The 25397-nt window shown below is 42.9% G+C and overlaps 1 protein-coding gene across 1 annotated transcript in view; it reads left to right on the top strand.

The window, feature by feature from the left end:
• Window positions 1–25397, top strand: part of ANKS1B (ankyrin repeat and sterile alpha motif domain containing 1B) — a 591267-nt gene that overhangs the window by 98289 nt on the left and 467581 nt on the right. Inside the window, exon 8 of the mRNA XM_029597376.1 lies at window positions 21403–21557. Coding sequence (XP_029453236.1) covers window positions 21403–21557 — 155 coding nt within the window. The remainder of the gene's footprint in view (window positions 1–21402; window positions 21558–25397) is intronic.

The following is a 25397-nucleotide window of genomic DNA, read 5'->3' as shown; positions in this document are numbered from 1 at the left end:
CCTATTCTGTATATGCTATAGGGAGATCACAGACTCTATAATATACATATTCTATATATATATGCTATAAGGAGATACAATCTCTATTGCATCTATCTTTATATACTATAGGGAGACAACACTCTCTGTACCACACCTATTCTGTATATGCTATAGGGAGATCATAGACTCTATATTATACATATTCTATATATATACTATAAGGAGATACAATCTCTATTGCATCTATCTTTATATACTATAGGGAGACAACACTCTCTGTACCACACCTATTCTGTATATGCTATAGGGAGATCACAGACTCTATATTATACATATTCTATATATATATGCTATAAGGAGATACAATCTCTATTGCATCTATCTTTATATACTATAGGGAGACAACACTCTCTGTACCGCACCTATTCTGTTTATGCTATAGGGAGATCACAGACTCTATAATATACATATTCTATATATATACTATAAGGAGATACAATCTCTATTGCATCTATCTTTATATACTATAGGGAGACAACACTCTCTGTACCGCACCTATTCTGTTTATGCTATAGGGAGATCACAGACTCTATAATATACATATTCTATATATATATGCTATAAGGAGATACAATCTCTATTGCATCTATCTTTATATACTATAGGGAGACAACACTCTCTGTACCACACCTATTCTGTATATGCTATAGGGAGATCACAGACTCTATATTATACATATTCTATATATATATATGCTATAAGGAGATACAATCTCTATTGCATCTATCTTTATATACCATAGGGCAGGGGTCAGGAACCTTTTTGGCTGAGAGAGCCATAAACGCCACATATTTTAAAATGTAATTCCATGAGAGCCATACAATATGTTTAAAACTAAATACAAGTAAATGTGTGCATTTTATGTAAGATCACACTTTTAAAGTACAATAAGTCTCTGAAAATATTACACCAGGCCTAAAGACACCAATACATCTCCTATTAGGAAAACGGACCAAGTCAGGCTGCTATAGAGTCCTACACAGAAACTACACGCCAGCAGAAAACCTCACCTGAATCACGTGCTGTCCCTCACCTAACATAGAATAAAGAGACCAAAACGCATAACAAGAAGCATGCAGACAAAAACTGAATTGGAAACTGCAACAAGCCAGAGTCTCTGTATGCAGTGTAACAAAGGAAAAAAGAAACATCACACATCCTTATAAAACAAATCAAGAAATATAAAATCATCAGCAGTAAAACTGTACTAACAAAAAGAACATATTTCGAAACAGCTGATGAGTGGAATATCCAATAATTAAAAACTCATATAAAACATTTCCAGATACCAACAAAATATTTCAAAATAGCAGACACAAAGATCCAGTAATGAAAAATAATAAGGATACAAAAATTTTTTTGCTCTGCATACCTGGGAACGTTTGATATCCAGGTGTCCTGAGATTGTTCTGAATTAGCAGGAGGTGGGGTGGTTTGCTTGGAACTTTCTCCTCTCTCAGTCACATACCAGCGCGCTCTCTCACACTGGCTCTCAATGACACACCTATACACACATGCTCTCAGTCACTCACATATACAAATGTTTTTTCTCTCTCACTTATATAGGCTCTTAATTACACATTTACACACATGCTGTCTATCTTTTCACGCTTACACACACACAGGCTTTCAATCACATAAATACATGCTGTCTTTTTCTCTCACACACAGACTCTCATTCACATGCTTACAAACATGTCCTCTCTTTCTCTCATTTACACACAGGCTCTCAATCACATACTCACATGCTCCCTCACCTAAATCAGCTCTCAATCACACACAGACACACATGGTCTCTCTCTCTCATTTAAACACAGGCTCTCAATCACATACTCACATGCTCCCTCACCTAAATCAGCTCTCAATCACACAGACACACATGGTCTCTCTCTCTCATTTAAACACAGGCTCTCAATCACATACTCACATGCTCCATCACCTAAACCAGCTGTCAATCAGACACAGACACACATGATCTCTCTCTTACTTATACACACAGGCTCTTAATCATACATACACATGATCTCTCTCACACACAAAGGATCTCAATCATACACACATACTCTTTCAAACAAACAGGTTTTCAATTACAAACTTACACATACAGGTTCCCAATGGTAAACTTACATTCATGCTCTCTCTCTCACAGGCAGGATCTCAATCACAGACATACTCTCTTTCACATATACAGGCTCTCAATCATTCACATACATGCAATCTCTCTCACACACACAGGATCTCAAACACACATGCTTGCTCGCTCATTCACTCTCTCTCTCCCCCCCCCCCCCCCCCCCGGGAACTCGCGGCAGCAGCAGCCACCTCCAACGCTAACCTCCTTCATTTTCAGCCCTCGCGGAGGCGAAGGCGGAGTCCCATCGGCCGCGGTTGAAGATTTTCATTTTCCTCCGAGCCGCGCTGCAGTCTTCTTCCCGTCGGACACTAGCGTGCCTGCGCGGGTCTTCCCGCGCAGGCACCCGATGCTCTCCACTTCCTCTTCCGGGCCGCGGGAAGAAGAGAGCACCGGCGTGCTCTCTTCTTCCCGCGGCCCGGAAGAGGAAGTGGAGAGCATCGGGTGCCTGCACGGGAAGACCCGCGCAGGCACCCGATGACTCCAGTTGGCGTGCTCTCTTCTCCTCCCCCCCGCGGCCCGGAAGAGGAAGTGGTGAGCATCGGGTGCCTGCGCGGAAGAAGAGACCACGCTAGTGTGGTCTCTTCTTCCCGCGCAGGCACCCGATGCTCTCCACTTCCTCTTCCGGGCCGCAGGGGGGGGGGGGGAGGAGAAGAGAGCACGCCGGTGCCGCTGACTCCAGCTGTCCTGCCGCGTTCCGCCCGGGCTGACAGCATTTTAAGCTCGGGCGGCGGAGGACCGGGGAGCAGCTGGGTCAGCGGGGAACCGCGAAGTATGGCGACACTTGTCTGCGAGCCAGATGCAGCCCTCAAAAGAGCCATATCTGGCTCGCGAGCCATGGGTTCCCGACCCCTGCCATAGGGAGACAACGTTCTCTGTACCATGCCTATTCTGTATATGCTATAGGGAGATCACAGACTCTATATTATACATATTCTATATATATATGCTATAAGGAGATACAATCTCTATTGCATCTATCTTTATATACTATAGGGAGACAACACTCTCTGTACCACAGCTATTCTGTATATGCTATAGGGAGATCACAGACTCTATATTATACATATTCTATATATATATGCTATAAAGAGATACAATCTCTATTGCATCTATCTTTATATACTATAGGGAGACAACACTCTCTGTACCACACCTATTCTGTATATGCTATAGGGAGATCATAGACTCTATATTATAAATATTCTATATATATATGCTATAAGGAGATACAATCTCTATTGCATCTATCTTTATATACTATAGGGAGACAACACTCTCTGTACCACACCTATTCTGTTTATGCTATAGGGAGATCACAGACTCTATAATATACATATTCTATATATATATGCTATAAGGAGATACAATCTCTATTGCATCTATCTTTATATACTATAGGGAGACAACACTCTCTGTACCGCACCTATTCTGTATATGCTATAGGGAGATCACAGACTCTATATTATAAATATTCTATATATATATGCTATAAGGAGATACAATCTCTATTGCATCTATCTTTATATACTATAGGGAGACAACACTCTCTGTACCACACCTATTCTGTATATGCTATAGGGAGATCACAGACTCTATATTATACATATTCTATATATATGCTATAAGGAGATACAATCTCTATTGCATCTATCTTTATATACTATAGGGAGACAACGTTCTCTGTACCGCACCTATTCTGTATATGCTATAGGGAGATCACAGACTCTATATTATACATATTCTATATATATGCTATAAGGAGATACAATCTCTATTGCATCTATCTTTATATACTATAGGGAGACAACGTTCTCTGTACCACACCTATTCTGTTTATGCTATAGGGAGATCACAGACTCTATATTATACATATTCTATATATATGCTATAAGGAGATACAATCTCTATTGCATCTATCTTTATATACTATAGGGAGACAACACTCTCTGTACCACACCTATTCTGTTTATGCTATAGGGAGATCACAGACTCTATATTATACATATTCTATATATATGCTATAAGGAGATACAATCTCTATTGCATCTATCTTTATATACTATAGGGAGACAACACTCTCTGTACCACACCTATTCTGTTTATGCTATAGGGAGATCACAGACTCTATATTATACATATTCTATATATATATGCTATAAGGAGATATATTTATATATATATTATATATTTATGGATTTTATATACCGGGAGTTCCTGTATACAATACATATCACTCCGGTTCACAGTTAAACGGTAATAACTACTGCCGTGTAGCAGTTTACATGGAACAAATCAGAAACTTGATCTAATAAGCATAAGCGAAACTAACTAGTTACAACTTTAAACATATAAGTAAGGCAATATAAATCTTAGCTAAATAGTGTAGAGAATAATACATTAGAACCAAAGGACCAGGGTTGTTATGGGTTGTTATATCAGTTTGTTCTTAGCTCTCTGGGAATGCTTGCAGGAAGAGCCAAGTCTTTAATTTCGCCTTAAAAGTGGTATGGCACGGCTCCAGGCGGAGGTCTGGTGGTAAGGAATTCCAGAGGGACGGGCCCGCGGTTGATAACGCGCGTTTTCTCAGTGAGGATTTTGCGGGCTGAGTAATCATTCTGTTTTGGTATGCACTTCTAGTCGGCTTGTCCGAAGTATGTAGTTGCAGCTTGAAGGTTAAGTTGAGTGGGGATATGTTATGAAGGGCCTTATGCATCATCATGCTGCTTTTGAACTGTATCCTGTATTTAATGGGGAGCCAGTGAAGGTGCTGGAGGATCGGGGTGATGTGGTCTCTTTTTTTGGTGTTGGTGAGAATTCTTGCTGTGGCATTCAGCACCATCTGGAGGGGTTTTGTAGAGCAGGCAGGAAGTCCTAGCAGAAGTGAATTGCAATAGTCTAGTTTCGGGAGAATGATGGCTTGGAGTACTGTGCGGAAGTCTCTGTAGCGTAGAAGTGGCTTTAGTTTCTTTAAAACTTGTAATTTAAAGAAGCATTCTTTGGTGGTGTTGTTGACGAATTTATTGAGGTTGAATCTGTCGTCTAATATCACACCCAGATCTCTGACTTGTGGTGAGGTGGTGTATCCTGAGGTGTCTATTGCATCTATCTTTATATACTATAGGGAGACAACACTCTCTGTACCACACCTATTCTGTTTATGCTATAGGGAGATCACAGACTCTATATTATACATATTCTATATATATATGCTATAAGGAGATACAATCTCTATTGCATCTATCTTTATATACTATAGGGAGACAACACTCTCTCTACCACACCTATTCTGTTTATGCTATAGGGAGATCACAGACTCTATATTATACATATTCTATATATATATGCTATAAGGAGATACAATCTCTATTGCATCTATCTCTATATACTATAGGGAGACAACACTCTCTGTACCACACCTATTCTGTATATGCTATAGGGAGATCACAGACTCTATATTATACATATTCTATATATATGCTATAAGGAGATACAATCTCTATTGCATCTATCTTTATATACTATAGGGAGACAACGTTCTCTGTACCACACCTATTCTGTTTATGCTATAGGGAAATCACACTTTCTATACTGCACCTATTCTTTACAAACTGGTGCTTCTTTGAGTGGTGAGCCACTTTTTCTCCTCTTTCGGGGATTTTGCGCCTTTCTGCTTGTTCACATTGTGTGGGAGGTTCACAGACTGTAGCACATTCCCAAAGCCAGATGTGATGACTTTGGACTCTATTTGGGAGTTAGTAGCCAAGCTGGGTTCTGAATTCTATGAGTGCTCTTCCAAGATCTCTCTAATTGCCTCAAAATTGGATTCTTTGTCCCAAGATCATAACTCGCAATTGTCAGCTCATACCAATAGGATTCAAACTTTGGAAGATGATATGGAAAGTGTCCAGAATGTTAATGTTGTCATGATTCAGGGACAAGGAGCTTTAACTAGGAAATTGGAATTTATTGAAAACCACTTAAGGCATTTAAACTTTGGGTTTTTTTTAACTTTCCTAGAGTTATTGGAGAATTACCAAGAATCACTTTCCGGAAGTACTTAACTGAAATTTTACATATTTCCCCAGAAAATATTCCTTCTTTCAATAAAGTTTATTTTCTTCCATCTCAACGTGCAGAGTTAATGAGGCTCAATCTCCCTTAGATTTGGAAAATTTAACTGCATTTCTGGAATCTTCAACTATTGAAATTGCTGAAAGGGCCACGTTCTGGTCTCATTTGTGTATGAATAAGATATTGGTTTGGTTATGTGCAGTTATTTTCAGAATATGGGGGTTAATTTTCTGGGTCAGTTTGTGCAAATTTTCCCTGGCCTGCTAAAGTTACTCAGGAGCGTAGAAAGGGTTTTTGAGCCGTATGTCAGGAAACTCAGTCTTTGGGTCCATCCTTTATATTGAGATACCCGTGTAAATGTATTGTCAGGTTTATTGCCCCCGAATAACTGAGAGTATTTATATTGAGATACCCGTGTAAATGTATTGTCAGGTTTATTGCCCCCGAGTAACTGAGTGTATTTATATTGAGATACCCGTGTAAGTGTATTGTCAGGTTTATTGCCCCCGAGTAACTGAGAGTATTTATATTGAGATACCCGTGTAAGTGTATTGTCAGGTTTATTGCCCCCGAGTAACTGAGAGTATTTATATTGAGATACCCGTGTAAGTGTATTGTCAGGTTTAATGCTGATGCATATAATTGTTTTTGCCCCTGAATAACTGAGAGTATTTATATTGAGATACCCATGTAAGTGTATTGTCAGGTTTATTGCTGATGCATATATTTTTTTTGCCCCCCCATAACTGAGAGTATTTATATTGAGATACCCGTGTAAGTGTATTGTCAGGTTTATTGCTGATGCATATATTTTTTTTGCCCCTGAATAACTGAGAGTATTTATATTGAGATACCCGTGTAAGTGTATTGTCAGGTTTATTGCTGATGCATATAATTTTTTTGCCCCCCCATAACTGAGAGCTTTTATAGATTCCAGAAAACGGATCTTGTTTTCTTCTCTCCCTAATGAGTGTCCTAGCACTTAGCTCATTTATTTTGTTCCAGGAGGGCTACTTACATGTTAAGCTTTTTCTTTTTATGGGGGAATTTTTTTCCCCTTATTTCATTTTTCTTTTTCTTATTGTTCTCCTCATTAGCATCTCCTCCCCCGTGATTTCCAGCTTTCTGGTCTTAAATTGGAGTATTATTTTTCCTTATATTGTATTTCTAAGTTATGTTTATTATTTCTATTGGATTCTGTGCAAATTATATAGGCTTTGTATTTATGATAAAAGATTAATAAATAAAATACAAAAAACTAATTCATTGAACTGTTAAGAAGACGACATCAGAAAAAATGGTATTAATCTGATTTGCATTCACTGCCTCTCGCCATGCAGTGGGCCCCAAGCAGTATCAGCAATGGACACCTCAGATCTTATTCATCTGCCGGTTCAGAAGAATAGTCTTTTTTAATCCTATAACTAAATTATTCTTTATTTTATGCACCTAAAGAGTCCCAACTAAATTCTAATTGTTTGTTTCAAAATCTCAAAGTCTCACTATGCGTCCTCAATATAGACTAAAAAGTCTAATTATTATCTTAAAACAACAAGATTTCCCTCTGCTTCCTTACTGTAAACTCCAAAATCGAAACACCTGACATGAGCCTACATTTTGATGGACACTGCCACCTGCTTCAGGGGTTGCTAATTAAACTAGGATGACCATTTCCTGAATGTTGCTCTGCCACCTGTTTCAAGTGTTACCAGTCTACAAGAGAAAACCAGATATAAATTTACAAATTCTGTCCTCTCTAAAAACAAGAAATATTTATATACAAACTAAAACAGCAAACATAAACCTCAAAGACCACCACCTCACCGATTCAACAATGACAGCTCTTGTCTCAATGTTCATCTGATCATAATGGTGAAACACTCAACACAGAGAGTTGAAACAAGGCAGTATAAATAAGCTTAACCACTCATCTGTCATACGTGATGGTGCATCATGAGCATCAAACACACGTCACCTATAAGCAAAAATATCCATTCTTAGAAACCTAGCATTTGCCCCATTCTATTTCCTTATTAAGGGCAAATGTTTGCACTGTCCCTAAGAAATAAATCCAATGTTGTTCCTTGTGGATTATCACCACATCGATGTCCCCTTCACAAGTGCCAATGCTCATCTCCTCCAATATTGCAAATATAAAATCAGCAAAGGTATGTCCTCTTTCTTGACAATGAGCCACTAGTGGAGCCTCTATCCTGCCATGTTTAATCGCATTTCGATGTTCCATCATCCGAGTGCAAAGAGCTTTCCAATATATATCAAAAGGCACTTACATCATATAATGTACACTGCTTGAGAAGAAGCACAAGAAGTAATTGCCTTCAGTACATAATTAGATAACTTATTAAATGGCAAAACATTTCCACTAAACGATTGAGCATAAGCCGAACAACTCCTACATGGGTAATGTCCCAACTGTCCAACTGGATTAGTTATTGATCTCATTAACCTGTCAAACTCAGAACTCACAATCATATCTCTGATATTTCTACACCTAGTTAATGCAAACAATGGCCTGTCATGAAATAAAGAATGTAAACCTAAAACTCCACAGTGTTGTTTTATAATACGCTAATCTTATAAACATAAGGGGGAATATGGTAAAATACAAACTGGCCGTGAATTAATCTCACGGATTCGTGGTGTCAATAACAAATTCCAGTTGACCTATCTCGCTCTTTTGTATGCACATCTCACAACAGAAGGGGGATACTCTATTGATAAAAGATAAATCCATCTCCTTTGCCCTCTGCTTGAAATCACTCAAATTGGAACAAAGCTTCCTCAATCCAAAAAACTGTCTAACTGGCAGGTTATCCCATAAATTTTGCGAATGACAACTTTGACAGTGAAGCAAAGTGTTCCGATAAGTTGATTTCTTAATAGAAAAATGGAACCCATTGGCTGCAAAAAATTTTTTACATCCAAATAAGACACACTGGTCATGTCAGAAAAGAAAGTAAACCTCAGATTCACATCAAGATGATTCAAACAGTCTATAAAAAGATAGAATTCTTCCTTAGTGCCTCGCCACAAAACCAGAATGTCATCAATAAATTGCAACATGGTAAGGATTCATTGGTAACCATTGAGCTTCAAAACTACCAACATACAGGTTGGATACATTGGGGGCCATGGTGGCCCTTATCACCACTCCCATTTTTTTTTATAAAACCTTCCATTGAACAGAAAAAAAATTTCTTCAAGTGCTATTTAGTAGCTAACTTATAAACAAAATTTGATGGTATCTGTCCACAAAGGTCATTATTCATCAATGTGTTCTGAATGATTTTCAAAGCCTCTCTCTGTGGCTCACTGATGTACAAGGAGACTACATTATGATTATATTTTGTTTTAAAATATTCATAATGTCTGAGGAATCCTTTGCATATGATGGTAACTACAATTCTGAAGTTCTTAAAAATTTATCAACAAAAGTTGACAAAGGTTCCAATAGGGACCCTTTTGCTGACACTATTGGCCTACGTGGCAGATTAACAAGAGTTTTATATATTTTCAGTAGTATGTATAACACAGGTGCCTTGGGCTTATCTACCCTTAAAAACCTGTATTCTTTAGTTGTTATTCATGATGCCCCTAATGCTTGATCCAAAATGGTATCTATCCTGGTCTTTAAACCACTTGTTGAGTCAGCATCCATGGGACAATAAAAAGTACCATCAGATAACTGTGATAACACTTCACATTCATACATCTCTGTGTCCATAATCACCATCACCCCGCCCTTATCTGCCAATTTCACTATGATTGAGGAATCATTCTGTAAATCATTTAATACAAAGTATTCATAATATGATAAATTATGAAATTTAGGCAACCTCTGACCTGATAGTGCCCAGATATCTCTTAAAACTAATTCATAAAAAGTATGAATCACCGCATCCGTCAGCCCCAGCAGCATCTAACTCGAGAGGCATGATACCATAGACTTAATGGAATTAGACACAGGAGTATTGTCAAAAAACTGTTTGATACACAATGTTCTTATGAAGCTATACAGGTCAGCGTTGACTTGAAAAAAAAATAAATTTAGTTAGTTAAAACAAACATTAAACCTTTCTCAAGAGCACTCACATGATGTTTCGACAGAGTCTTCTTTGACAAATTAATCATGACTGACTCTGCTACCGCTGAGAGCACATTGACGGTCATTCTCGTGAATAAGCATTTTTGATCACCGAGGCCTCTTTGCTAGAAACTCAGTCCGTACCAGTTTTGGTTTGAAATCTCACCCTTTGATCACATTGCTCCCCTAAAAAAGAGTTCTGTCTCTCTCCTGAACATTCATGTTCACTCCCTGATCCGCCGAAAGATGATGAAGAGGAGGAATCAAAGGCCACTTTAACTGGACGACTATATCTCCCTGCAGAATTCATTCAAAGATAAACCCTGCCTCGTTTATAATCCATCTCATCCCTGGAGAATTTATCATGTTTAATTTTCTTTAAGCCTTCCAGAAAAGTAGCCATGTTCACTTGAAATTCCTTAAGGGCATTATATGTCTCAACTGGCATCTGTAACTTGACAGATTCCAATACTGAGTCTACATCTTTTGATCTGTTCGGCTGCCATACACGCCTGTTCAGTGATCAAAACCATTAAATCAGATCAACACTTGTTCAACATACTATTCCACTTATTCAAAAAAACTTCATCATCGGTATACAATCGTGGTTCCTTCGTTATTCGCAGCCTGCAGGGAATCCTTTATGCATGAACATATTCTATAAGCATATTGGCATACAAATTTGTTTGTATCGGCCTTTTATTTAAATGTGTGGCTCTAGACCATCCTTCATCACCATGAAAAGATGACTGTTGCTGAAATAATGGTGGTGTCTCTAAAATATCTTTAATGTGGGCTGATGAAAAACTAAAAACATTATCCCACAATGGTGGAGAATTCATTATACACAATACTCTGCTATTTTCAACAGATAAACTACAAATGTACACAAGCAGAGACCTCTTCAAGTCAAAACCTCAACACAAGTCAAGGAATCAAAAATACTATTAGAATATGGCATCAGAAAAAATGGTGTGAACTGATTTACATCCATCGCCTCTCACCACACAATGGGCTCTAACTGGTATCAACAACGGACACCTCAGATCTCATTCATCTGCCGGTTTAAAAGAATAGTCTTTTTAAATCCTATAACTAAATTATTCTTTATTTTATGTACCTAAAGAGTCCCAATTAAACTCTAATTGCTTGTTTCAAAACTTCAAAGTCTCATTATGCGTCTTCAATATAGACTAAAAAGACTGCGTCCTCACTGTAAACTCTGAAATCAAACACCCGACATCAGCCCACGTTTCGGCCCCTGCTTCTTCTTGTGCCTCTTCTCGAACAGTGTACATTATATAGTGTACAGTTTTTGATTTATATTGGAAAGATCATGCGGCCTATTTGCAATTGGATGGCTGTACACCAAAATGCAATTATACATGGCAGGATAGAGGCTCCACTAGCAGCTTATTGTCAAGAGAGAAGATATACTTTTGCTGATTTTACATTTGTGATATTGGAGGAATTGAGCGTTGGCACTTAATAGAGGGGACATTGATGTGGTGATAATCTGCAAGGAACAGCGATAGATTTATTGCTTATATTTATTTGTATTTATTTATATACCGACATTCAATAAGAGATATCACACCGGTTTACATTCAGGTATTGTAAGTATTTCTCTATCCCCAGAGGGCTTACAATCTAAGTTTTGTACCTGAGGCTATGGAAGGTAAAGTGACTTGCCCAAGGTCGTTAAGGGCCGTATTTAGTTGGTTACTAAGAGGGAGAAGGAGGTTAGTTTGAGTGTTAGTTTCAAATACATAGGATGCTTAGGGATAGTGCAACCATTTGGCCTTAACAAGGAAATATAATCAGGCAAGAACTAGGTTTTTAAGAACAGATATTTTTGAGGCTAGGTGATGTGTGTTTGATGTTGATGATGCACTGTCACGTTTGATAGTTGAGTGGTTGAGCCTATTTAAACTGCCTTGTTTCAACTCTCTGTTGAGAGTTTCGCCATTATGATCAGATGAACATTGAGACAAGAGTTGTCATTGTTGAATCGGTGAGGTGGTGGTCACTGGGGTTTATGTTTGCTGTTTTAGTTTGTATATATATATATGCGTCTTGTTTTTAGAGAGGACAGATTTTGTGGATTTATATTTGGTTTTCTCTTGTAGACTGGTAACACTTGAAACAGGTGGCAGAGCAACATTCAGGAAATGGTCATCCCAGTTTAATTAGCAACCCCTGAAGCAGGTGGCAGTGTCCACCAAAATGTGGGCTCATGTCAGGTGTTCTGATTTGGAGTTTACAGTGAGGACACAGAGGGAAATCTCGTTGTTTTAAGATAAGTAATTAGACTTTTTAGTCTACATTGATGACGCATAATGAGACTTTCAAGTTTTGAAACAAGCAATTAGCGTTTAGTTGCGACTCTTTAGGTACATAAAATAAAGAATAATTTAGTTATAGGATTAAAAAAGACTGTTCTTTTGAACCGGTAGATGAATGAGATCTGAGGTGTCTGTTGCTGATACCTCTTAGAGCCCATTGTGTGGTGAGAGGCGATGGATGTAAATCAGTTCACACCATTTTTTCTGATGCCATGTTCTTAACAGTTCAATGAATTAGTCTTATTGGAATTTAACATTAATTCTAATAATATTTTTGATCCCTTGACTTGTATTGTAGTTTTGACTTGAAGAGGGTCTCTGCTTGTGTACATTTATACTATAGGAATGTCACACCCTCTAAAATGCACCTATTCTGAATATGTTATTAGAAGATCACATTCTCTATAGTGCGCCTGTTCTGGATTGTGAGAAACTGCGAGAGGACCTTGCAAAACTTGGAAACTGGGCATGCAAATGGCAAATAAAATTTAATGCAGACAAGTGCAAAGTGATTGTTATGAACCCTGCCCGCGGAGCTAATCCCCGCGAGCAGGCACTCACCTTCCCCCCATGCTGTTCCCGACGCGCTGGTTGCCGCCGGAGTCAGGCCTTCTTGCGCGGCCAGAGCCGCGGACTTTCCTCCCTCACGCGGCCCGGAGGCCGCCCTTGGTATCCTGCTTCACCACGGCCGGAGCCACGGACTTTCTGTCCTTTTCACAGCTGGAAGCCGCCACCGACGCCTTCATGATCTTCGCGGCAGGAGGCCGCATCCCCAGGCTCGATTGGCGGCTGGAGCTGCTGCCGTCATCGGGGCCTGTGTTCAGGCCCAGCCCTGCTGCCTCTGACGCTATGTCAGTGCAGGACCGCTGTCCACGGTCCTGCACAGCCAGCTTCCTGCTCCTAGACATGCGGCCACGCCTCTCTGCTGAATTTAAAGGGCCCACGGCCGGATATGCCCTGGGCCCCACCTATGGACTATTTCCTGCTATAGCCCTATAAAAGGGCTGGTCTCGCCATTGTTCCTTGCCTTGCATCGGAGTTACTTCACTCTGGAGGCTCCTGCCTGCCAGAGCTCCGTCAGGTCTTCTGTCTTCTTCGTGGAGCTCCTCGTCTCGTCTTCTCGTCATGTCATGACTTGATTGCCTGAGGTCCCCGTCCAGGTGTCCTGGTGTCTCGTCTTTGATCTTCCGCTTCCTGATGTTCCAGGTTCCTTGGTGTCTTGCTCCTGTGTCTTCAGCGCTCCTGAGCCTTCTGTTCCTGTCAGGCCTTTGGTCCCTCGGATGACGTCTTTCCCAAGCTTGGAGTGGCCTGCAGGTGGAATTCGTTCCTGTGCTCCTGAGCCGTCTTGTCCTGCCAGCCTTTGTGGAGCTCCGGATGACATATGGCTCCGTCGTCAAAGTTTTGCCTCAGCTGGATTCTTCCCTGTGCTCGTCCTGCTCTCCGTGTGGTCCGTGACCAGCCTCCACGGGCTGTGTAGGGTGCGCAGTGGGACAGGGTGGTCCGCGACCAGCCCATTGGGTCTGCCTGTGAAGGTGGGCTGAGTAGGGCGCCCTGAGAGATAGTGCCAATGTCCTCCTGCCCAGCTTCTCGTCTCGTCTGGACTTCATCAAAGTTCCTTGTCTCTGATGCCATTGCATCAGCCCTGGTGTCATGTCTTCATGTCAAGGCCTCCATCTGCCCTCATCCTCAGGCCAGCCTGCTGCTCCCTGCTGATCCAAGCGGCAGGTCTGAAAGGGCTCGGAACGGTCGGAGGACCGTTCCCCTACCAATATCATCTTATTGTTGGTGCTGGGAGCTTGCAGGCCTGGCAGAGGGTAAGACCGTAGTACCGCCGGGCTGGAACACGCCGTCAACCCTCGGTTCAGTCCTGGATTCATTTGGGGTCGGGCTGAGGCCCAAGGGCACACTATAAAACACCACTACATAACAGTGATGCACCTAGGGACAAGTAACCCAAATTTTAGCTACACAATGCAAATTTCCACATTAGGTATCACCATTCAGGAAAAGGAGCTAGGTGTCATCATTGATAATATATTGAAATCTGCTTAGTGTGCAGCAGCAGCAGCCAAGAAAGCAAACAGAATGCTAGGGATTATTAGGAAAGGAATGGAAAATTATAAGGATTGTGGACCCTTGGTGCTGTGGGGAGGTTGACTCAACCTACAGGGAAGGCCCTCTAGTTTTTCCCCAACAGCTGGTGAGACTGAGCTGATGTGAGGCTACTCTATGGCTTCACCTCTTCAGCCCCTAAAGAGTAGTGCGTGGAGTGTCCTGGTCATGGCTAAGGTCAAAGGCAGGCGGCAAAGAAAGATGGTTTAGGTTCAGTCTGTGTTCAGGGGCAGGTGGCATGTAAGAATGGTCAAGGGCCAGGCTGTGGTCAATCCGAGGAAGGCAGGGCTAGGAGGGACAAGGTAAACAGGTATAGACGAGATAGGCAGGCAAGGCGGCAAGGCATAAGAATCTATGATACAGCAACTTACCATTGCTCAGGATGCAGGTGACACATTGCTGATGCAGTGAATGAGTGTCAGCAGCGGCCCTTTATAGAGCGGGTGACATAATCTGGGAGTGCTGCAGGCCTTTTTCTACCTTAGGCCCTTTAAATCTGACCGGGTTTGGCTCGTGCGCCTAGGGGTGCAATGAGAGGCAGAGAAGTGGGGGCATCCTGAGAGCTGGCAAACATAACAGTACACTCCCTTAAGCCCCTTCCTCAAGATCTGAGGCTTAGGTTTGGAGGAGAATTGTCTGTGAAATTCTTTCAGCAGAAGGGGTGCTTTGAGGTTAGTGGCAGGCTCCCAAGAATTCTCTTCTGGTTTGAAGTGTTTCCAGGTGGTGAGATGTTCGTTTGTTTCTCCGTATACAAGAGTCCAGGATCTCTTGCACCTGAAGTTATGTCCATAGGTGTGGGAGTCTTCCTGGTGGGACAGGAAAGGCCCAGCGGCTTCAACAGAGAAACATGAAACATGTTATGAATTCTTAGAGGGTTGGGGAGCTTTAGTTGGAAGGTTACCAGTCCCGTCTGTAGTTGGATGGGATAGGTTCAATGAATAATGGTGCCAAGCAGTGCAAGGGCACATAAAGGCGTACGTGTTGGGTATTAAGCCATACAAGGTCACCCACATTGAATTGTGGAGCTGGTTGATGTCCAGCATCTGCATATTTCTTGGCCTGGGCACCTGCCTGCGAGATCAGTAGATTTGTTTGTCTCCAAACATCTTGAAATTCCTTAGTAGTAAGATGGGCTGCCGGGCGATCCACAACAAGAGGCAGATAAAGGGATTCTCCAGGGCGCGTCCCATAGATGATATGGAATTGAGAGGAACCAGTGGCACTGCTTACATAGTTGCTTTGTGAGAACTCTGGCAAGGAAGAAGGATGGCCCAATCATCTTGCTTTTTGTTAATATGCGATTGGAGAAAGGTCTTGAGGACCTGACTGATACTTTCCATCTGCCCGTTGTCCTGAGGGTGGTAGGCTGTGGTGAAATCTAAGATGATGCCGAACTTCTGGCAGAGAATCTTCCAATAACAGGCAGTGAATTGGATGCCTCAATCAGACAGAATGTGAGATGGTAGACTGTGTAACCTGAACACATGCTGAACGAAGAAGCAGGCTAGTTCAGGAGCCAAAGACAGTCCAGAGAGAGGTATGAAGTGAGCCATTTTAGAGAATCTGTCCACTATGACCCACACCATAGTGGAGCCATATGAGAGGAGGAGATCATAAGAACATAAGAAATTGTCATGCTGGGTCAGTCCAAGGGTTCATCAAGCCCAGCATCCTGTTTCCAACAGAGGCCAATCCAGACCATAAGAACCTGGCAAGTATCCAAACACTAAGACGATCCCATGCTACTGATGCCAGCAATAGCAGAGGCCATTCCCTAAGTCAACTTTATTAATAGCAGTTAATTAACTTCTCCTCCAGGAACTTGTCCAAACCTTTTTTAAACCCAGCTACACTAACTGCACTAACCACATCCTCTGGCAACAAATTCCAGAGCTTAATTGTGTGTTGGGTGAAAAATAATTTTCTCTGATTAGTCTTAAATGTGCTACTTGCTAACTTCATGGAGTGCCCCCTAGTCCTTCTATTATCCAAAAGTGTAAATAACTGATTCAAATCTACCATTTCAAGACCTCTCATTATTTTAAAGACTTCTATCATATCCCCCCTCAGCCATCTCTTCTCCAAGCTGAAAAGTCCTAACCTCTTCAGCCTTTCCTTATAGGGGAGCAGTTCCATCCCCTTTATCATTTGATCCACAATTAAGTCTATAGAAATGTGGGTTCCAGGGTTCCCTGGGGGCTGGCAATGGCTGTAACAACCCCCAGGATCGGGCACAAATAGGTTTGTTCTGAGCACAAATAGGACAGGAATCCATGTAGTCCTTTAAGTCTTTCTTGACTTGGAGCCACCAGTAGTAGCACTGCAGGAGGTCAAGAGATGGTTTTGGAGTGTATGGAAGGAGATGGGAATGGTCATCTCAGAGAGTTGACCTGGAAGAAGATCCCCATAGACCGAGGAGATGGTAACAGTTGATTCCAACTTGATGGTAGGAATCTAGTAGTGGCGGAACAAGGCCTGATTTATAAAATTTCCTCTAACTCTGGAATCGAAGAAGGCTTCAGAGTGAAGTGGGGTCTGTTGTTACATAGAAACATAGAATTTATGGCAGAAAAGGACCAAATGGTCCATCCAGTTTGCCCAGCAAGCCCATGGTAGCATCTGCTGTGCCGTGCAGGTTTCCCCTATGCTTAACAGATTCCCAGTTCGTAAAAATTGGGCTCTCGTTGGTTGCTGTTTGAATCCAATTCCTTGTTATCCCTTGCTGTTGAAGAAGAGAGAAATGTTAAGTTGCATCAAAAGTATCAAGCTTTAATGGTTAAGGGTAGTAACCGCCGCATTAGCAAGTTAGCACCATGCTTATTTGTTTTCCCAGACCATAGAAGTTGGGGCCCTATTTGGGTGCTGTCTGAATCCAGTTCCCCTTTTTTCCTGCTGTTGAAGCAGAGAGCGATGATGGAGTTGTATGAACAGTATGAAGGCTTATTGGTTAAGGGTAGTAACCGCCACATCGGCGAGTTACCCACATGCTCTCGTTTCTTCATTTCCATTCTTTAGCCTTTAGGGATCCACAGTATTTATCTCATGCCCCTTTGAATTCTTTCACTGTTTCGGTTTTCACCACCTCCTCCAGAAGGGCGTTCCAGGCATCCACCACCCTCTCCGTGAAGAAATATTTCCTGATGTTGGTTCTGAGTCGTCATCCCTGGAGTTTCATTTCATGACCCCTAGTTCTAATGATTTCTTTCCATTGGAAAAGGTTTGCAAATTGTGTATTATTAAAACTTTTGGGTATCTGAAGATCTGATCACATCTCCCCTGCACTTCCTCTCTTCAAGTGTATACATATGCAGATCCTTCAGCCTCTCCTCATAGGTCTTACAATGCAGACCCCACACCATTATGGTTGCTCTTCTCTGGACCGCCTCCATCCTGTCTCTGTCCCTTTTGAGATATGGACTCCAGAACAGAACTTCTTGATGTTTGGGTACTTGCCAGGTTCTTATGGCCTGGTTTGGCCTCTGTTGCAAACAGGATGCTGGGCTTGATGGACCCTTGGTCTGACCCAGCATGGCAATTTCTTATGTTCTTAGTATTCTTCTGGCTTTAGCTATCGCCTTAATACCAACAGATGAGCAAAGACTGCACTCAGCAATCAGAGTACACACAACACAAGTGCAGATGAATTTGCGCTGATCCAGAGATTTTCATTCATAGTAGTTTTTTTTTAATTTTTATAAACGGCAACTAAACTGTCTCATAAGTACTTGTTTAAAGGGTCCCGGGTCCTATATCCTACTTTCCACCCATACAAGGAAACAGTGATTTTTCTCTGGCTAGTCATTATGAGATTTTTGAGACTTGGAAAGTTAAGGAATAGAATTGGTTTCTCATGTAATAGGAAGAGATGAGCAAATGTTTTCTTTTCAGAGTTTACACAAAAATATGATATATTCCAATGGGATTTTTATGGATAACTTCAAATGAGATAATATATTCAGTCTTTGAATGGTGTAAGCTTGACCACAAGCAATATGGATTAATTACTCAACTGGTTCAATATAGAAAATCCAGAAAGACATCATACATCACTTCTAAATGATAAGTTAATATACAACAAACAAGATTGGGATTGTTATACTTTATTGATAAAATGGAAACAGGACATTGAAATGCAGTTAGATACAGAACAACTTGTACAATGTTTAAGGAATGTTCATGTAATTACAGACAATATACTACTTAGAGAATGCAATATAAGTTCCGAATGCAATATTTCTTTTCTCAGCAGTGTACTTTTTTAGTGAAATAGCTGACTCTGAGACATGCACTGGCGAGACATGGAAACTAGAACCCTAGAATGTATGGTTTGGTCTTGTAGAATCATAAAACAAGTCTGGAACAAGATCACGCAGCATGCCAATAGAGTTAATAGTCTTGCATTGCAGTCTTGAGCGGAGATGGCACTGTTTGGAGTAATGTACTCTCCCCTCAGAGATAATAAATAAAAGATTGGTTGAAGAAAGTTGTTTTGTTGGCAGGCGGTCCATTCTTAGTTGTTGGAGATTTCAGGATGCTCCTTCTGTAACATGCTGGATAAATTCACTACCTAATTTATTATTAATGGAAAAACTTGTTGGGAAGCAGGGGACTTGTTGGAAGAGGAGGGATTTCCTTCTAACGTGGGAGGCATATAAACAGTCACTCCCACATGACGTCAGTAGTACAGATGTAAGTGGAAGAGGAGGGGTTTCCTTCTAACGTGGGAGGCATATATACACAGTCACTCCCACATGGCGTCAGTAGTACAGATGTAAGTGGAAGAGGAGGGGTTTCCTTCTAACGTGGGAGGCATATTTACAGTCACTCCCTCATGGCGTCAGTAGTACAGATGTAAGTGGAAGAGGAGGGGTTTCCTTCTAACGTGGGAGGCATATAAACAGTCACTCCCACATGACGTCAGTAGTACAGATGTAAGTGGAAGAGGAGGGGTTTCCTTCTAACGTGGGAGGCATATAAACAGTCACTCCCACATGACGTCAGTAGTACAGATGTAAGTGGAAGAGGAGGGGTTTCCTTCTAACGTGGGAGGCATATATACACAGTCACTCCCACATGGCGTCAGTAGTACAGATGTAAGTGGAAGAGGAGGGATTTCCTTCTAACGTGGGAGGCATATAAACAGTCACTCCCACATGACGTCAGTAGTACAGATGTAAGTGGAAGAGGAGGGGTTTCCTTCTAACGTGGGAGGCATATATACAGTCACTCCCACATGACGTCAGTAGTACAGATGTAAGTGGAAGAGGAGGGGTTTCCTTCTAACGTGGGAGGCATATTTACAGTCACTCCCTCATGGCGTCAGTAGTACAGATGTAAGTGGAAGAGGAGGGGTTTCCCTCTAACGTGGCAGGCATATATACATTCACTCCCACATGGCGTCAGTAGTACAGTTGTAAGTGGAAGAGGAGGGGTTTCCTTCTAACGTGGGAGGCATATACACAGTCACTCCCTCATGGCGTCAGTAGTAGAGAAGTAAGTGGAAGAGGAGGGGTTTCCTTCTAACGTGGCAAACATATATACAGTCACTCCCGCATGGCGTCGGTAGTATGGATGTAAGTGGAAGAGGAGGGGTTTCCTTCTAATGTGGGAGGCATATATACACAGTCACTCCCTCATGGCGTCAGTAGTAGAGAAGTAAGTGGAAGAGGAGGGGTTTCCTTCTAATGTGGGAGGCATATATACAGTCACTCTCTCATGGCGTTAGTAGTACAGATGTAAGTGGAAGAGGAGGGGTTTCCTTCTAACGTGGGAGGCATATATACAGTCACTCCCTCATGGCGTCAGTAGTACAGATGTAAGTGGAAGAGGAGGGGTTTCCTTCTAACGTGGGAGGTATATATATAGTCAAGATGTAAGTAGGTGGAATGTGAGGGACAAAGTTGCTTGTTCGTCATTTTTTCCCTTGTTGTAACTAGCTAATGGGGTAGTGATGGGTGGCCATATTTGGGTGGTGTGGCTGTTTGTATGGTGGGCAAAGTGTGGGATGGGGAAGGGTAAATGTTTGTTATATCTTGGCTAAAGCATGGAATGTCAGTGAGATGTGCTATGCTATATTTATATCTTCAGAACTTAATAAAAAGTGTTGCATTAAAATGTGAATTCTTCATGCTTCCCCCAAAGACGTTAATGGGAAATAAAATGAAAGAAATGTAAATGAAATGAATATTTTTGTTAACAGGTTTATTATTTTTTTCATTGTCCAAGAAAATAAAATGATACCCCCTGTTTCCCTGCGTTTAGGATTTCTGTTTCAAACCAGTGCACATCCCTAATCTGTAACTCACTCCTAATGGAGCAAAAGTTCCCCCCTTTGCTGGCTGTCTTCTGAGCTCAGGTGGAAAGGTAACCTGCCAAGTGTGTGTATATATTACATGTATAGAAAGATATATAATAATAGGTTTTGTAGATTATTTCTTTGTGATTTGTTCATTTCCTTTGGACAAAAGAGAATTGATGGCCTCCAAAACTTTTGATTAAATAACAAAATACTTTCATAAAATATGAACCTTGTATTGAATCTTATATGTTAAATAGAGCTTTCATATTAATTGATGAGCTTTGATTATTTAAAGATGACCCTGTGACTGGAAAGCTATCAAGGCTGTTGCATGAAATCAAACTCTGCCAAGAACAAGATTATTCATTCGAAGATCTGTGCCGTTCCATCCACTCCCTAGACAGTCTGGATGAGGAGCTTGAGGGAGAAGAGGTCCTAGAATGTAATAAAGTAAGTAATAACCCTGAATCTGAATAAATATGGAAACGTTCCTCCAAACATTCCCTTAACTTAGCTGCAGCAACCTCTAGGGTAGCTCACTTGTTATGCTTTCTCTATTTACTATAGCTTTCAAAGGGTGAGGAAATGAATGGACTGAGGCCGATGTCCACCTAAGTTTAGACTTAGCTAGAGAGATGATTGGGATTGGAAAATCTTCCAATGCTAACTGGCCTCAAGATAGCTGTTATGAACTCTGCCCGCGGGTCTCCCCGCGAGCAGGCTCCACTCACTCACCCATGTTGTCTTCAGCCGACGCGGCAGGACGCCGCCGTTGGCCTTCCCACGCGGCCGGAGCCGCGGCTTGAAGTTCCTCCTGCGGCCCGGAGGCCGCCCGTGCTTCTTCTGGCCTCCGCGGTTGGAACCGCGGCCTTCTTCGGGGCTGTGACCGCCCCCGACGCCGATTCCATCTTTGCGGCTGGAGGCCGCAAAAGCCCCGGGCTGGAGTAGCGGCTGGAGCCGCCCCTGGGGCCTCCTGCAGCGGCTGTTGCCGCCGCTGACGTCGGAGCCTGCGTCCAGGCTCAGCCCTGCCTCTTCTGTCTTCTGCGTCAGTGCAGGCCGCTGTCCGCGGTCCTGCACAGCTTCCTGCTCTCTCCTAGGCGCGCGGCTGCGCCTTCTCTCAACATTTAAAGGGCCAGACACAGGAAGTGTCTTGGCCCCATCTTGGTGACTGTTTCTTGCTTCAGCCCTATAAAAGGCTGCTCCGTCAGTTGTTCAGTACCTTGCATCATGGTGACTTCGCTCTGGAGGCTCCTGCCTGCCAGAGCCTTTGTGTAAGGTCTTCTAGTCTTGTGGAGCTCCTCATCTTGTGATGTCTTCTCGTTTTGCCATGTCATGTCTTTGTGCCTGAGGTCCTCGTCCAGGTGTCCTGGTGTCTTGATCTTCTACGTCCTGGTGTTCCTGACTTCCTGGATGTTCGTTCCTCTGTCCCGTCTTTGCTCTCGAGCCTTCTGGTCCGGTAGGCCGGGGTCCCTCAGATGATGTGTGCCTGAGTGGACTAGCCTGCTGGTGGACGGTTGTCCTGTGCTCCTGAGCCATCATGTCCTGGATCTTTCCTGCGCTGTCCCGTTCTCCTTGTGGTCCGTGACCAGTCTGCAAGGGCTGTGTAGGGCGCGCAGTGGGACAGGGTGGTCTGCGACTCAGTCCCACAGGTGGCCTGAGTAGGTGTCCGCCTTCCTTGCTTCTCGTGTCGTCTGGATTCCAAGTTCCTCGTTGTGTCTGCACTTCAGCGTCATGTTTCTGATGTCGTTGCATCGACCACTGGTCTGTGATGTCTTCGCATCAGCCTTGGTGTCAAGTCTCGTCTGCGATGCCGTTGCATCGATCCTGGTGTCACGTCTTCATAGTCCTAGTGTCATGTCTTCAACCCTAGTCTTCGTGCCATGTGATGCTGTGTCATCAACCCAAGTCTTTGTGTCATGTGATGCCGTTGCATCAATCTTCATAGTCTTGTCTTCGTGTCAAGGTCTCCGTCTGCCCTCAACCTCAGGCCAGGCCTGCTGCTCCATGCTGCTCGCAGCAGGTCCGAAAGGGCTCGGAATGGTCGGAGGACCATTCAACTTCCAACATCCTTGGATGTTGGCCATGGGAGCTTGCCTGCCTGACGGAAGGTAGACCGTCAGCCATGCGGAGCCACCGTCAACCCTTGGCTCGGCCTGGAAGGTCTGGGTCGGGCTGAGGCCCATGGGCACACTAAACCACCAGAGTATAACAGAATGCAAGGCCTTGCGAGGCAGAGTATAACAATAGCCAGGTAACGTGTTATCCGGCTAGCTCAGGGGCAAGGTGGAGGTGTTCAAGCAGAACTGGTTATCTGGCTAGCCAGATAAATGCCAGTTTTCATTGATAGCTGGATAACTTGAGAAATCTGAGGAGCAGAAAGTTTTAGAATTGTTGCACTAGCAGAAGTGTCTGTGATAATAGTGTGGTTAGCCCAAGACGCTGAGATATCCCGCTAGACTCCTAAGCTGTCTGCTCAACCTCCTGCCTCACTGGCACCTCTACCAGGCCTCTCTTTTCAGGTGTTGGGGTCATGGCCCCCACATCACCTGCAGCAGGGTAGCCCAAATTCCCTGTCTTGCCCCAGTCCCCATGGCTTGCGTGAAAGACCCAGGTAGAGCTGCTTCATGAAGTGACAAATTATTAACGATCAGGCAATCCAATAATAACCCTCTGGCTGATTTTACAAGACACGAAGGCCAGGGAGAAGATTTCATTTTTAACCAAAGATGCTCTATCTCTTGTAGATGGCTAATCCTCTCTCCAGTGCACTAGTTGTATTCAATAGTCTCTGGGTGCAATTCACAGTGCAACTCTTGGAGTCTTCCACCTCTCTAAGTCCAGCAGCATTTTATCTACTCATGCAGTGCTGCACACACAATACTCATGGCTCCTCGCTTCTGCCTCTGCCATTTTGAAACCTGGATAAACTCATCCTCCCTTCCTGCTTTTCTGCCCCTCCGTTATCTGACAGAAAAAGAGTGGTTTCAAACTCTGGCCTACTCTTCACCCCCTAGAGCTCTTACCGACACTCTGTTTCCAAGAGTATTTTACTCGTCTGTCATCCATAACTGCACCCTCTAAAGCCCTTATTGACATTCCTGCTTCCAAGAGGACTGCACTCATCTCCCACTCCATAACTGCACCCCCTAAAGCCCTTACCAACACTCCTGCTTCCAAGAGTATTGCACTCATCTCTCACACCATAACTCCACCCCTAAAGTCCTTACCAACACTCCTGCTTCCAAGAGTATTGCATTCATATCTCACACCATAACGCCACCCCCTAAAGTCCTTACCAACACTCCTGCTTCCAAGAGTATTGCACTCATCTCTCACACCATAACTCCACCCCTAAAGTCCTTACCAACACTCCTGCTTCCAAGAGTATTGCACTCATATCTCACACCATAACTCCACCCCCTAAAGCCCTTACCAACACTCCTGCTTCCAAGAGTATTGCACTCATCTCTCACACCATAACGCCACCCCCTAAAGTCCTTACCAACACTCCTGCTTCCAAGAGTATTGCACTCATCTCTCACACCATAACTCCACCCCCTAAAGCCCTTACCAACACTCCTGCTTCCAAGAGTATTGCACTCATATCTCACACCATAACTCCACCCCCTAAAGTCCTTACCAACACTCCTGCTTCCAAGAGTATTGCACTCATCTCTCACACCATAACTCCACCCCCTAAAGCCCTTACCAACACTCCTGCTTCCAAGAGTATTGCACTCATCTCTCACACCATAACTCCACCCCCTAAAGTCCTTACCAACACTCCTGCTTCCAAGAGTATTGCACTCATCTCTCACACCATAACTCCACCCCCTAAAGCCCTTACCAACACTCCTGCTTCCAAGAGTATTGCACTCATCTCTCACACCATAACTCCACCCCCTAAAGCCCTTACCAACACTCCTGCTTCCAAGAGTATTGCACTCATATCTCACACCATAACGCCACCCCCTAAAGTCCTTACCAACACTCCTGCTTCCAAGAGTATTGCACTCATATCTCACACCATAACTCCACCCCCTAAAGCCCTTACCAACACTCCTGCTTCCAAGAGTATTCCACTCATCTCTCACACCATAACTCCACCCCCTAAAGCCCTTACCAACACTCCTGCTTCCAAGAGTATTCCACTCATCTCTCACACCATAACTCCACCCCCTAAAGCCCTTACCAACATTCCTGCTCCCAAGAGTATTGCACTCATCTCTCACACCATAACTCCACCCCCTAAAGTCCTTACCGACACTGCTGCTTCCAAGAGTATTGCAC

This window comes from Rhinatrema bivittatum, chromosome 4 (genome assembly GCF_901001135.1).
Source record: "Rhinatrema bivittatum chromosome 4, aRhiBiv1.1, whole genome shotgun sequence".
In the NCBI taxonomy this organism is placed as follows: Eukaryota; Metazoa; Chordata; class Amphibia; order Gymnophiona; family Rhinatrematidae; genus Rhinatrema; species Rhinatrema bivittatum.
This window is presented reverse-complemented; position numbering and strand designations above follow the sequence as displayed.